This window comes from Psittacula echo (assembly GCF_963264785.1).
Source record: "Psittacula echo genome assembly, chromosome: 20".
Taxonomy (NCBI): Eukaryota; Metazoa; Chordata; class Aves; order Psittaciformes; family Psittacidae; genus Psittacula; species Psittacula echo.
Window position 1 is genome coordinate 4,119,428 of NC_137756.1, and position 15,215 is coordinate 4,134,642.

At 43.1% G+C, this 15,215-nt stretch overlaps 1 protein-coding gene across 3 annotated transcripts in view; it reads right to left on the reverse strand.

Moving 5' to 3' along the window:
- DIP2A (disco interacting protein 2 homolog A) overlaps positions 1-15,215 on the reverse strand; it is a gene marked incomplete at both ends in the record, with an annotated part of 97,398 nt that overhangs the window by 19,115 nt on the left and 63,068 nt on the right. For 2 of the 3 annotated variants that reach the window (XM_080632052.1, XM_080632053.1), the window contains 10 exons: positions 915-1,042; positions 1,240-1,320; positions 2,865-3,001; positions 10,245-10,384; positions 11,444-11,558; positions 12,955-13,074; positions 13,513-13,606; positions 13,886-13,950; positions 14,442-14,544; positions 14,961-15,070. In XM_080632052.1, coding sequence (XP_080488178.1) covers positions 915-1,042; positions 1,240-1,320; positions 2,865-3,001; positions 10,245-10,384; positions 11,444-11,558; positions 12,955-13,074; positions 13,513-13,606; positions 13,886-13,950; positions 14,442-14,544; positions 14,961-15,070 — 1,093 coding nt within the window. Of the gene's footprint in view, positions 1-910; positions 1,043-1,239; positions 1,321-2,864; positions 3,002-10,244; positions 10,385-11,443; positions 11,559-12,954; positions 13,075-13,512; positions 13,607-13,885; positions 13,951-14,441; positions 14,545-14,960; positions 15,071-15,215 lie in introns of those variants that run through there. The other variant, XM_080632054.1, reaches the window with a different exon arrangement.

Sequence of the window (15,215 nt, forward strand, 5' to 3'; positions counted from 1 at the left end):
GGTGCAGCCCAGCACATGGGGGGGTTCTGGGCTCAAGCGCTCACTGCAGCCGGGTCATGGGGAGCTTCTCATCAAGGAACAACCCCAAGTCCTTCTCCTCAGGGCTGCTCTCAATCCCTTCATCCCCCAGCCTGTATTAATACTGGGGGTTGCCCCAGTTCAGGTGCAGGACCTTGCCCTTGGCCTTGTTGAACCTCATGAGATTCACACTGTCCCACTTCTTGAGCTTGTCCAGGTGCCCCTGGATGGTGTCCCATCCCTCAGGTCAACCATTCAGCTTGATATCACCTGCAAATGTGCTGAGGGAGCACTTAACCCTACTGTCTGTGTTGCTGACGAAGATATTGAACAGTAGTGGTCCCAGTATGGACCCCTGAGGGCACCACTCATCACTAATCTCCATGCAGACACTGAGCCACTGAAGAGCAATTGTGTTGGTGATACAACACATACTATCTTTGAGGTCCTTCAGCACCCTTCTTTAGAACATGCTGCAAAGTTCTTCCCTAGGCCAGTCTGCATGGAAAGCTTAAGTGGACAAAGAGGAGTTGTGTTTTACATTTGGCATACAACCATCAGTTGACTGTCTTAAAAGAAGCTTTGAAAGAAGTTTTAAACAGACACTTAATGATCTGTGTTTAATACTAAGTGAAACTAATTTCAAATCTATTATACATGAAGCATTGTATGTATTGTATGTATACATTGAGGCTGTCAATATCTTCCACGCTAGGAGGGACAGCCAAGTTCTTACCTGGCATATCACAACCTAGGGCCATCTTTACTACAAAATACCCATGTACAAATGCACATGCAGAGCTCCTGCGTACACTATGCTACTTGTTGATCATTTGCAGGTGAAAAAAGCAACAACAAAGTCCAACAAGCAGTGGTGGAGGTTTTAACCCACTTACCTTCCGCGATATACAAACTTCATGGGTTCGACAGCCAGTGCTGTGGCTACCACATCATCTGCATTGTGCCTGCGGCCACTAACTGTCATGAGGCCATCCAGTTTTCCTACCACAAACACCAGATAGTCCTGAAAAGAAGACAGGGTTAGAAATAGAGGGGGAAAACCTCCAGACTCTGGGTGATACATGCTTGACTATAGTCAAAAATCCTTTTCAAGATCCCAAGGTCACTGCCCTGACACAGAATGCTGCTGAATTCAGAGGCATTGTTTAAGAGCTGGGAGTCAGGACAAAGCAGAGCCCCAGATGGCTCAGTCACACTTACAGGACCCACAAAGCCAAGCAGTCCTGTCCTTGTGAAGGGTTGGTCTGAAACAGGCACTCCGGCTGCCGTCACTGGGATGGCCTGAAAGGACATGGAAGTATTGAGACACTCACAGTCCTGGTGAGAAAAGTGAAGCTAAAATGCTTTCTGCTTCCGTTTCATTGCAGCTCTACACTCAGTTGACGAATTACCTGATGACAATAGTTACTACCATGTCAAGTACCAACACCACACGGGTTTTTGGGTAATGAAGAGCACACCTATTCCGAACTCTCTGGTAGAATTCCTTCTTATCTTTCTCTCAGCCATTTCGCCTCCATAACAAGAGCTCACACCGCTTTTCAAACTGGGATTAATAGTACACACTCAGACAGCACTTCATCAGGAGGCCCTTCTGTTGCTTCTGAGATATGTACCCATGCACATCTCTCCAACTGCGACAAACACTTTGCTATCAGAACCTTGAGAAAGTTCATTTTGCTGCAGTGATGGGGCTGCCTACAGCAGAGAACCAGAGCAAAGCATTAATCTCATCAGGTGGTTTCCTTGCCTTCCTCCCACCTCCCAGCTCTTCCATTCCATCAGGTTTCTTGCTGTCTCTTACTAGCACAGGGCTGAAGGCTAAAGCTGCTTGAAGTGTTGAGGCTTGGCAAGCTGACAGCTTTTTTGTAAGAGAGGACGATGGTGAGGATTACTTTCATCTCTCTGGTAGAACTCCGTATGTCAGCTGAGTCTTCCAACTGTTGTCCAGTGTAACACTGTGTGTGTGTGTGCGACTCTCAAAGGACTTTCACTCCTTTCTTGCCAGAAAAGGGAAAACATGAAATTGGGATACCACTGTGAGGAGAATCTGGGCAGAAAGATTGCTTTTGCTGTGATGAACTAGGAGACTCAGGACTGATCATCCTTACTGTATCTTCATCCATGTATCTACGAACATAATTTCAGATACCCAAAAGCAAACCACTTGGTGTCCTAAGCATGACAGCAAACCAACACTAATGTTCATTTTGAAAAGCACACACAGTTTGCAATACACAAAGGAAGCTTTTCTAGATGCATTTTGATTGCATGAAGCAGCTTGCGTTTGCAACTTCTAACTTTATGTCCCAAGCTGTGCACCAACAGCCTTGAAACGTCTTCAGGTAACTTTACACAAGGATTATGTGTTAATGCAGAACTAAGATGAATTTAAATGATAACACAGGCACAACACTGGATTGCAGAATACAGAGGCAGCTCATTGACTGCTCATTGTACTTTGTATTTTTGGTTGTAATCACAGAATCCCCGACTGGTTTGGGTTGGAAAGGACCTTAAAGCTCATCCAGTTCCAACCCCTGCCACGGTCAGAGACACCTTCCACTAGAGCAGCTTGCTCCAACCCCTGTGTCCAACCTGGCCTTGAGCACTGCCAGGGATGGGGCAGCCACAGCTTCTCTGGGCACCCTGGGCCAGCGCCTCAGCACCCTCACAGGGAAGAGCTTCTGCCTAAGAGCTCATCTCAGTCTCCCCTGTTCTGGCAGGTTAAAGCCATTCCCCTTGGCCTGTCCCTACAGGCCCTTGTCCAAATTGCCTCTCTAAGAGACAGAATGAAACTGGATATTACAAAGAGAAATACCAACCTCAAAAACATTCTTGGTGATTCCAAGGAGGCCAAAATACGCCATCCCAGTGGCACCTGAATTCACACATATTTCTCCAACCTCATCAGCTTTGCACAGATAAGGAGTCCCATCCACCTTCACAACACACACGTTTGCTAAAGGGAGAGAAAGAACAGAGTCACAGCATTGGTATACTTCAGCAGCTGACACAGACGCTGCTTTGCCACTGACGGGCAGCTCAAGATTATAGTATCATTTACCTATCAGCTACAGCAAACACACGGCATGCAAGAGAGTTCCATCTTCCTGAGAGCCTCTGTAATGTGCTCTCCAAGATTACAGATCCAAGCTTGCCAATGCAATTTGGTTTTGCTACAGTGCTTCACAGTGTACCCATCACTGCAACCGAATCCAAAACCACAGCAAGTTCTTTGCAACATGAAAGGTTTGATCAAGTACAAGCACATATGGGAGTAAAGATGAAAAATAAGAAGATACCTATCCTCAGTCTGATGCCCTTCTTTAACGCATTAAAAGAACTGCATTTCATAAAGGTGCTATTACCCTTACCAGTTTTCTCTTCCTACACTGAAATAAATACTCCTATTTCTGATCAAGGATACACACACTTGTAAAACAAACACTACACTGAGCTTTGGTCTGGCCACTGCTTATATTTGACCTCTGAAATCACTGTTTCCTCAGATGCTTCTCTGGCTAAGTAGAGCCCTTGCTTAAGCAGTCTGGATTTGGCCTTTTGTAGTCCAAAAGGGAAGGAAGAAGGAGGTGGAGAGATAAGGTACAATGGACTCTGTAATTCTGTAACGCTTAAGCAGTGATGCAGAGAGAAGGGAAAGCACAATTTGTAGACATACACAAATGGCACATCCTCAACTCATTCACAAACATGGGAAACCCAACCTAGAGTCCCCAGATGCTGCTCCATCCATGAAGCCCAAGGACAATCCTATCGCCCTGATCAAGTTAAATAACCCCAAACAAACCAAGAAACTTACCAGTAACCAATGTATGGTACAGGCAGTCTACACGTACAATCTAACAGCAGGCAGAGTTCTGCCCTGCTATGTGATACTGCAAAGTGGAACCTGCACTCTTGCTTCTCCTTCTTTTCCTGCTTCATGTGTGACATACAAGAGAGTGCATCTACCACCATTTCAGTCTCTCTCTCAACAGCATTGCATCTGAAAAAGAATTAGAAAGAAGGGAAAAGCAGATGGGACAGGAATGTACATGTGGACTACACATCATGAAGAACACTGATTACTGGTAAGTAAAGCTTGCTTTCTTCAAATGAGTCCACATGTACATTCTTACAGATGATGGCTCTCAGCAGTTAACCCTGCCATGAGATTTCTGGCAGAGGATGAAAATCCTGCTGTGCAAACAAATGACTGCACTGATGCCCTACTGAAGACTGGATTCAGCTTTGGAAGGTTTCAAGACCAGCACAGCAGGAAGGCAAGAAGAATGTCAGAAGCCTGCACCAGCAGAAGGTGCCTGATGAGTGTCAGAGAGTGCTCTCTTGTTCCTCTCTCACAGTTTCATAGTGGATCCGTATGCAACTGATATCCATTTGGATTGTTCCTGTGTGCCAGCAGCAGAACTCCAGGATCTTCTTAAGGCCAGCAAGTCTTCCTAAAAAGCCTGGGTCCATGAAAATAAAACCAAGAGGGACTCCTCTGCACTCCAGCCTTGAGTTATCACTTCTGTTCTAGAAGCATGAAGCCTTAAGAAAAATACTAAAAGACCAGGATAAAATGCCTCTATCCCACCACTGCTGAAGGGTTTCCAGAGAAACCTCATCTTTGAAGAGAACAGAATATGAGGGTGTCCAATGCGAGGACCTGAATCCTTCCTGGGAAGGGCAAGAGGCACAGAGCAAGCCAAATTCCTAGATTAGGATGAACAAGAATATAGACCCTAAAGGTGGTCACACAAGCATCTAAAGCACAACATTTAAATTGGAAGAAAATGCCCCATCACAAGCGAACTCATTGCCACAGGAGAAGGTAAGCAGTGGCAAGCTGTTGTGCCATCATGTTAAGACAGGAACACACTGCTGATGACTGTGATAGATTCTAAGGACTGAGCAGGAACAAGGTACTGCTACCTCACATGCACAGTCTAAGGAAAAAGACTGAAAGCTTCACAGTTGTTCTGTAACAACTGCTTTTACACCTCAGGCACTCGAGATGAAGGAACCAGATTCCTTTGCAGGGAAATGCATCGTGGTAACTACCAGAATCTGGGCACATATTTTCTGAGACACAGACAGAGGAAACAATAACATCCAAGAGACCCATAGATGGAAGACAGGGGAAAGCATCCTGCCACTTGGGAAATGCCAACCATTCTCCTTGAACTTCTGGGAAAGGTACTGAGTACAGTCACAGTCCAGAACCTGTAACTGTAGATGCAGAAGGTCATCTGCAGAAGCCCAAGATCTGGCACTAACCCAGAGTTTTTGCTTGAGCATAAGAAAGTGGCTGCTGCAGCATTCTTCCTATGAGGCAGGCTTTGTATGATTAGGAGCTATGGGGATACAAATCTTCTGCATTAGAGAGGGTTACTCTTTCATCAAGGAAAGAATGTGAGAAGGATCCCTGTAAAACAACGGAAACACTTCGCTGGGAAGTAGCAAGGAGGTAAACTTAACTGAATACCCCTAGCATCCATATCCAGGTCCAAGTGTAAGGTGTAATAAGCTTCCAAGATGACACGACCGGTGCATCCCAGGTGATGTGAAAGATGGAGGCACACAGCAGGCAGAAGAGAGGTTTGGTACATTCCCTTCCATCTTTATCAGTGTAATATGAAAAAGATGAACAAATGATTGTTTTGAGCCAAATACTGCTTCTTAGTAACATCAGTCCTAGACAGAAACCACGCAAAATAGTCCAAGGTGGTCAACAGGAGAGGCAAAACATCATCACTTCAGGAGCTGCACAGAAGATTCCAGGAGAATACATACTAGTTCTCTCTTAAGAATTCCCATGCTATCTTTGATAGGAAGGTTTCTTCATGGATGCTTGCACTTCCTTGTGATTGGCATTCATGGTAGATGATGAAAGTGAACAGCCAAGGCAACTGAAGAGAATGTGGCATCAAGAGCAGCCTATAGGTTAAGCACCAGTGACACAGGACATGATCCTGGTGCTGAGGGGTCTGTTGAATAAGATCCCCTAAGCAGGTGGGCTCAGTGTCTCAGAACAAATAGCAAGATGTGAAGAAAAGGAGGGCAGAAGTGGAGACACTTTGTCCATGACCTTTTCACCATCTGGACCTTAAGGCATCTTCAAGTACGCCAGGGATCTTCAAGGGTAAGGAGATCAAACCATTTGGCTTGGCTGAGCGAACCTCAGCATGACAACTACTTCTTGGCTAGGAGACTTCTTTCACAGCGAAGAAGGCTCCAAATGAACCAAATTGTTTGATCAATGTTTGACCAAATGAATGCGAGCTTACGTGTCATAAGACGTTTGAGAAACTGGGGTATGTAGTCACTTCAGTGTATTCACTGAGGATAAGAAGATGCAACAAAGCCTTCAGGAATGGTATCTGACTCAAATTAGGCCTTTGGTGAAAGCACAGCAATGTAAGGAAAGTTAAAAATACAAACCCAACACCATATAAAGAGCAAGAACCATCAGTCAGCGGAGTAATTCAAGAGGGCAACTAACAGGAAAGGAAATGGTGGTATGTTCTCTCCTGTATGCCACACACCAAGTGAGAATGGACAGAGCATATCCTCTAGGAATACTACACAGGAAAAAGCACAGATCTTACTAGGTAAGGCACAAGTATAGCCACTGTTAGAATGTACATGCAGACTCATTTGGAAATAAGTCACTAGTTTCCTTAAGTCATGCATTTCATTTGGCACACATCTCCAAATGACTGCTGGCCGCCTTTCTTCCTACTCTGGAAACTGAACAATTTTCTTCTAAGAGCCACTCAAGACAAAGGATTTTATCCTCCAGAAAGAATTCTACCACATTGTCTTCTGACCTAAGGAACGTACAGAGAAATTTCTGCTAAAAATATACCTTCAGACCTGGAATTTGTATCATTTGGTCAAATTGCAGCTAATCTGCCCCAGATATTGATAGCCCAATGCTGATTAGAGCTTTAAAAGAGTTAATTCGTTAAGTTGCCCAACCGTGCTTAACCTACAAGAAGTTTTGCCGCTTACTACTCTATTTTAAAATAGCCATAGCAATCAATTACAAGTCCTATCACTCTGAGGCACTAAATGGATATCCATTTAACTGTTCTCCCCTCACACAATCAGGTAAGTCACTTGATGTTTCTTACTGATGTAGAAAGTCATGATAGTGTTGCAAATTGTCTGTCAATGGCACCCTAAATCTGAAGGAGACGTGAGATTTGCCAGACAGTGCTCCAAGGCATTTCACAAGGGCAGGGATATGGTTTTCATTAACAACTTACATAGAAGAGGAAGGTAAATTACTTATCCACAAACATACAGGTAATCCTTCCGACATCATAAGCAGACTTGAACCTGCCATTGAGCAAATGCACTACACAGGATTAACCAAGTGGCTTTACAATTCCAATGGTTGAATATGAAGAGCAGCTTAAGCTGCAACACAACCGTAAGCTGCTTTGTGCCTTAGTGTAGTCAAGCACCCTCTGCCCAGAGCGCAAGCCTACAGCAAAGCCAGGAGGATCTCCATGTGATAAACTGACCCAGAGAAAGATTTCCTTTGATCCTGCATCAAATATCACTTTTCTGAACTCTCAAAAACTGGACCAACATCAAGGTCAACCTCAGTTCACCAAAGGATCCATGACTAACTGAACGGCGTGCAAGTTTTTCCCTCCACGTTCCTGTGATTAACCCATAATCTAAGTAGAACACAGCTGAATTTCAGTGGGTTTCAAAGGACATCAGTAGTGAGAACAGGCAAACCAGACAGCAGCAGCAGTTCATACCATCTGTATTCTAGTTCAAGTGGAAAAACAATCATTCTGTTGAGACACAGAAGCCACTAGCAGCTTCTGGGACTTTGCAGACAACTTTAACAACCTGAATTTGAACATTCAGATGAACCATTAAGTGAGATTAGCTCACCAGACTCTTTTCCCCCATCGCATTCACTCATGTTTTCACATTAAGGCCATAGAACAATGCACAGACATTAATCTCAGTGCCTGTATCCACACTGGCCTGTTTTTACAGCCTTACTTCCTCGAGTGTTAAGCTGAAGCAGAGTTATTTTACTGAATGGGAATATAAGCTCGCTAAGAAACTGAACCACCAACCTTACTGGTTGCAAAGTGCTTCCGGGAGCGAGGAGGAAAACGAAGCAAGACCAGTGCTACCTGCTACATGATGGCTGAGGTTTTTATCAGCAAATGGAAAAGTGTCTGCCTCCTCTTACTCAAAACGAGGGCCTTGCTGTACAGGGAAGAGGTGGTTGCTGAAATAGCACCAAATAGAATCCCAGACTGGTTTGGGTTGGAAGGGACCTCAAAGCTCATCCAGTTTCAATCCCCTGTCACGGGCAGGGACACCTTCCACTGGAGCAGCTTTCTCCAAGCCCCTGTGTCCAACCTGGCCTTGAACACTGCCAGGGATGGGGCAGCCACAGCTTCTCTGGGCACCCTGGGCCAGCGCCTCAGCACCCTCACAGGGAAGAACTTTTCCTTACATCTAACTTGAACTTCCCCTGTTTCGGTTTGAACCCATCATCCCTTGCCCCATCACTACAGTCCCTGATGAAGAGGTGGCTCTCCTCTTCTCTGTACCTTGAGTAAATGCTCTGCAGAGTGGAAGGCTTTGGAACCACAGCTCAGCAAGAAATTAAATTCACAATGGGACCACTAACAGCAGAGCCAGAGGTGCCAAGAAACTAGAACGAGTCAGGCTCTTTGGTCACTACGCAGTAAACCTGAAAGAGTAAGGAGAATTCAAATAAACCTGTTATCTCATCCTCTCCAAGCACATCCAGACCAGGTCAGACAGGGCCTGAAGCCAGTGGCACCCTCAGATAGCGCCAAGGTACATTACACTACCTACCTAAATGCTGCCATCTTCACTTCTGGAGTAGACGGCACTAAGTGGTCTTTCAGGACACATAGCGCAGTCCTTGTCCACAGTGTTAGGTCTGCCTTGGCACCCTAACTCTATTCATCTTCCTCAGAGTGCTTTCCTCTCCTTTCCAAATAAAGCATGACTCAGGAGCCTAGCCTCAAAAGAGAACAACAGGGAAGAGACAAAGTCTCTCCTTAAGTCCACTCAATGAGCTGGGGAACAATACCCATATCTACCTACATTAAGAAGCACAGCGTTGCAAACAGATGTCATTTAGAGACTGAGGTTAATCCAGGACTGACCAGTTCGCTGGGATATGCAGACTAGGGTTCTCAGAATGGCTGAGGTTGGAAGAGACATCCCAAAGTCATCTGGTCCAACCCCTCAACTCAGACAAGGCTACCTAGAGCCAGCCGCCTAGGACTATGTCCAGACAGCTTTTTAATAGCTCCAAGAATGAAGACTCCACAAGTTCCCATCAGGGCCCATGTACATGTGCACTTTGCTTAAGTATTCCTCAACGTCATCTCTTTTACCAAGGGTATGTCTTCCTTGCTGAGGGTTTATCTGGTTTGAAGAAAAGGAAGCTGAAGGAGGACTTTCCCTGCTCTCTGCAGCTTCCTGAGGAGTGGAAGAGGAGAGGGAGGTGCTGATCTCCCTGTTATCCCACAGGACATGTGGGAAGGGCTCAAAGCTGTCTCAGGGGAGGTTTAAACTGGAAATTAGGCAGCATTTCTTTACTGAGAGGGTGGTCAAATGCCCCAAGTCACTCTGGAGACCAAGACAAGTGGTCAATGCCCCAAGCCTGTCAGTGTTTGAGAGGCATTTGGACAATAACATGCTTTAACTTTCGGTCAGCCCTGAGCTGGTCAGGAAGGTGGACTAGATGATCTTTGTAGATCCCTTCCAACAGGGATATTCCGTTCTGTTCTGTTGTATTCTAACATGTGGACTGTCACTCCTGGATGAAAGACACAGTATTTCTCAATACAGTTTACATTTTGTTTTATTCCATTGTATTTGTTATTCGGTCGGCACTAATGCTAACAAGTGAATACTAAACCACCTCTGCACACCAGCCAAAAGCATCTGCCCGTACCAAAACCTACAGTCATTCAAATTTGTTGTGGATTAACCTCTACTGAAAACACTGAATAATCTAATTGAGACAGTATTTACTTGCCATGTGTTCAGGTGATGTGTCAAAACATAAGTCATACTACCTTAAAGGTATTTATCATTTGACATTCTGATTTATTTCATAAGAGTAAAATAACTGATGTGGAGTATGCTTAAACCTACGTGAAATACTTTCCTACCTCCAGGCATAATCTGACCAACATCCTGTACAGTTAACACTGACAACTTCTCTTCTGTATCCACTCTTATCACGCCAAAACTCAGACAATTCATAGATAACACTGCTTTTCCTGGAGGAGGCCCACCCAGTTCTGGAGGTCTGCAAAGCAGAAAGTCAAATCAGATATGAAGCAACAGACCAATGGCAATATGGTCATCACAAACATTGTGCGGAGGTTAAGAGAAGTTATAGTTTCTCATTTTAAACAAACAAGTGTTCAAGACTGGTAATGTATTCCAATTAGATGAAAAAAGACCTAGAACAGAACACCCCGTAGCTTCCTCTCACTCTAAAATGTTAGAGAGAGGATTTAGTTCTATTATGGGCAAAGAAGTGCCAAGAATAAGCATTGAAAGGATAAATATTCTAAACCCCCTGGAAAATGAGGAAGTGTTTGGAGGACTCGGCACTTCTGACACTGAGCAGAATTGATCGAACACCAACAACTCCCTTCTGTGTAACTGTTCAACTTTCAGGATGTAGCAGAGCAAAGGATCCCAGATGCTACTGTAAAAACCAGTTCTTGAAGTGCATTTGTTAATACTTGGGAAATGTCTCTTCTCCCACCAGAGACAGAACTCTCCAAAATCTCAAAGTTTTCTTGAAACTGATTTTCCAAAAAAAGTACATTCTGATCAAACCCACTTTCAATAAATCCCAGTATATTCCATCCACAGGGCTGCTAATAATTAGAGTAGTGCCTTTTTTCAGAGCACCTCTTGCTATCTCCAGAATGCCAGTGGTCTTTTTCAGACCAGTTATAAGTATTTCTTTCTTTCTTTAAAGCCCTTGGTTTGTATATAAACAATTACTTGAAGATTCAGCATCTTCTTCCTACCAATAAGTAACAGTCTGGTTTTTGGGGGCATTTTGTAAAGGTCCTCCAGCAACAACGAGCACGAGACCTCACTTTCTTACGCTGTTAAAACCCAACCTTATGGCTGACTATCTTTAGAAAATCTTAAGACTTTATAAAGAAAGCAAACAAAAATCCCCCATCCTTCAATGAAGGAGACACCTGTGAGCCTCAAACTTCTTCTCTCCGAGTCTTTCGGCATCTTTATGTAGGTGATGGCCTTTGCTGACTCTCCTTTTAAAACCAGATATATTTCAATAGTCAAGAAATGCTTCAGTTCCCTTCTCAGAAAAGAGAATTACCTGCGAATAGCAACAGTCAGTGCCTCTGAAGAACTAGCACAGGGACAGATAACTTCTGGTCTCAAACCTCGGGATTGAAATACATTCAGGAATGCATCACATGAAGATATTGACCCTAAAAAGAACAATCACACAGTTGGAAACGTTTTGCAAGGTCAGGAAAGGGTGAGCTGCAGGACTCCAAAGCTTATGCTCAGCCAAACAAATACTGTTGCATCCATGCACAAAACCAACGTACTTGTCTAAAAGACATTCCAGCCTATTATTAGGTGTTAGATTTGGAGGAAAACCGCCCAGTGGTTAACAACTAATTCACTGCATGGCATTCAAAACTATCTACTCTCTTTCTCTAGCAGCACTTTGGGACACTTAACATCATGGGAAGTCCTTCAGTGATCAGAATATTTTGTCACTAACAGCAACTGTATCTGTTGGCTTCCTATATAGCTCCTCTAAGAGCAAACAGCGTTTCTTATAGAGGTCACAGAGCCAAAGCATTTAGAAGTTAACATCAGGTACTTCTGATGTATCTTCATTTCAGTTCAGATCTTCACTTGGCCTTTAGGACTCAGCCCAAAATGCAAGAGGATACAGCATCACCTACAGCTTTGTATTTTACAGTTGTGGAATAGCAGCACATAATGCAAAGCGGCAAACTTCACTGATTATTCTACATCCTAGGTGTAATTTCAGGTCAGTTTATCTAAGAGTACAGCACTAATGAAAAGATGAAGTTAAAAAAAAAATGAATTTACACATCTAAATATAGCTAAGAAGTGAAAACAACAACGAAAAAGCAGTGGTAGCATACATACAGCATTTTACTATAGACTGAACTACCTAACTTTAAGCATCAGCTCTGAAATGTGCTTACAACAAATAACATCTTAGTTTCAGGCTTTCGTCTTCAGCCAGCAGGAGCTGCAGACCTCTCATTATGCAACTGCAAGGAATCTGAAACACTTGGTTTTCCGGTGTATGAGAACAGCAAAATCAAGCAACTAAGGTATATTCTTACCACCTCTTGGCTGCTTCCTCTAGTTACTGAAAGCCACCACCATATGAGTGACAAAGAAAGGCAAGAACCTACCACTTACTCTAGTTAATAGCTGTCCTGGTTTTGAATTAAGGCTGTGACTGCTTCCATTTTTATGTCCTTGCACATGACTGAGACAAGCCCTAGGGGCATGTACAGAATCAGACACACAGCAACTCAAAGGTTTTATGTCTACATGCAATACATAAGCAACTAGTACTGAAAATGGCATTATGATTTACTTGAAAATTTTAAAGCTTCTTTCAAAATCATGCTGCCAACTATTCTTTATGGAAAGAATAATCCTTCAGAATATTTTCTGTGGAAGTTCTGCTCCGGTGTCCTTGGCAAAGAAATACTGCTGCTGAAGATGAACTATAGCCAGTGCTGCTGAGCTCCTAGAGTGCAGATGCAGAGCTGTGTGATTTACAGTGTGCTTTAGCTCACCTTGAACTGAAAAAGCACCCATACTCACATGGATTAGCTCCATCTGCCACCAGTAACATTCGCAAAGAGCTCAGACTGACATCTCTCTGATCCCTCTGAGCCAAAAGTGACCAGTGCATATCACGAGATTTGACTACTGCTACACGGGCTGAAAGTAAAAACACAATTATGGTGCACATGCAGAAGAGAATAAACACCGGTTAGGTACTTTTGTGTATATAAATCTATGAAACAGATTCCAAACCTAGAGAACAAACACAAATGCCAGATATTTAACCGCTATGACACATGTACGCTCAATGCCTCCAGATGGACTTGATTATAGAGAATTTAAATGTTTACTATACATTTCAATACTGAGGTGAGAAAAAGAGGTTCTTTAAAGGTCTGTTAGAGGAAGCCATCAACGTCACTCAGCAATGAATCTGTATTACTGAAATGGAGTACCCTAAAGCTGTGGCAAACAAAGTCAGCTGGATAAAGCAGCACTGGCCTCAGCTAGAGCAGGTATTTTATACAAACAATTATTTTCATTTCCTTAAATCATCCATAAAGAGATGGGTTAAGTAAAACACTTTAGGGTTACCTTTGTACGAGCAGACTTTCTGTATCCAGGAAAGTGGATTAACCTTCATTAATGCATAGGGAATACTGATGACATGCATCCTGTTCATAACGCTCTGTGAGAAAAGTATTAACAAATGAGACCTTCAAGTGGCTCAAAGAATACACAGCATGTACTTAAAAAACAAACTAGCACAGCTACAGGGTAACCCTTACACTGAGCTGTGAGAACTATGTGTAAAAACATCAGCTATGACTGTGCAGCCTGTTACTGAAACATATAAATACTGAAACACAAAGAGTTTGAGAAAGTTCATTCCTTCATTCCCATACCAATACTCTACCCTGAAAGAAGCAACTCGCTACAGTTTTTTCTCCTTCATTCCAATACTCACTGTTAATACTCCATGCCAAAGGCCAGCATCTCTTTTGAAATCCAAGACATTTGTTAGTGTTTCAGCTGCAAGCAATGGAAAAAATATAGCCTTTAGAAGCATATTTTTATGAGGCTATTCAAGAGCTCAAAGTATTTGCTAAGGCAACTATGACACTTCCAAAACTACTAAGAAATCAAAGCTATGCTCTCCTTCCTTCTTCCTCTTCTTCCTAAGAGGCTGCTTAAGCTGGAAGTGTCTGACTTTACTTTCAACAAGCATCTTTAAATTATGGTTATAGACCACACATTTATGAAGACTGAAAAATCCAAACCCTTGAATAAAATTGAGAAGGATCTTAGGTTAAAACCATTTAACACACACACGGATTATCATTTCACAAGTGGCTTCATATCACACCAGTTACGAATTAGGAAGTTTGTCTTTCCCTTTCCACCTAAAGCTACTACTGCTTATCTAAAGTTCTTTTAAGACAATAAATATGATTTTGCAACATAAATGGTCTGACTATTCAAAGCTGTGAGTATCATTCTGAAGTTGTACCCATCTAACTTACCTTCTGAATAACCACACGCCTGAGTCAATGCGTGACAGTGTGCCAGCATGGAAGCATGAGATACAGTAATGCCCACTGTGCTGCCCTCTTTGCTTGTTTTGTACTGAAAACAGAAAGTTTACAAAAGCATCAGATTAACAACAAGATCTACAAGATCTACAGCAATGGACTGAAAGGATATTTTACTATAAAACTGAAGTGAGCTTTTTAACGAAATCAAAAAGCTAGCATAAGACATTTATGTTTGGAGAATACACCAATACCGTATGAAATCTGACTGTTTGTCTATCCCAACCAAACATATTGTGCCAGGGATCCAAAAATGCCAATTATCCCAAATCTTCAAGCAACCACTCAATTGACAGTTTGCCTGGAAACCCTGAGGGAAACATCCTTGCTCCACAGTTAAAAACGTTATCGCAACCTCTTTTATTGCATCAAGAGATTAAAGGAAGAAAACATGCTGGGATATAAACTACAACAGAGTAACTGTACGTTAGGTATGTTATACTGCATCACCTCAATATAAGCAATCTCAGCACTGGCATCCCGTACTTGTGGATGCCAGTCTTTAGCTGGTTTTGCCAGATGCTTCCCATCGATCACAAACCACATAAGACGAGGCCAGCCTTCAAAGAAAAAGAGAAGTTACTGTCCTTACTGTCCCAAAAATCAGATTTCCCCCCTTTCCACTATTCAGAGATAACAACAGGAGGCAAGCAAATACTGCAGCATCACCCCCTGACAGGAAGAAGCAGCACTAAGTAATGACGT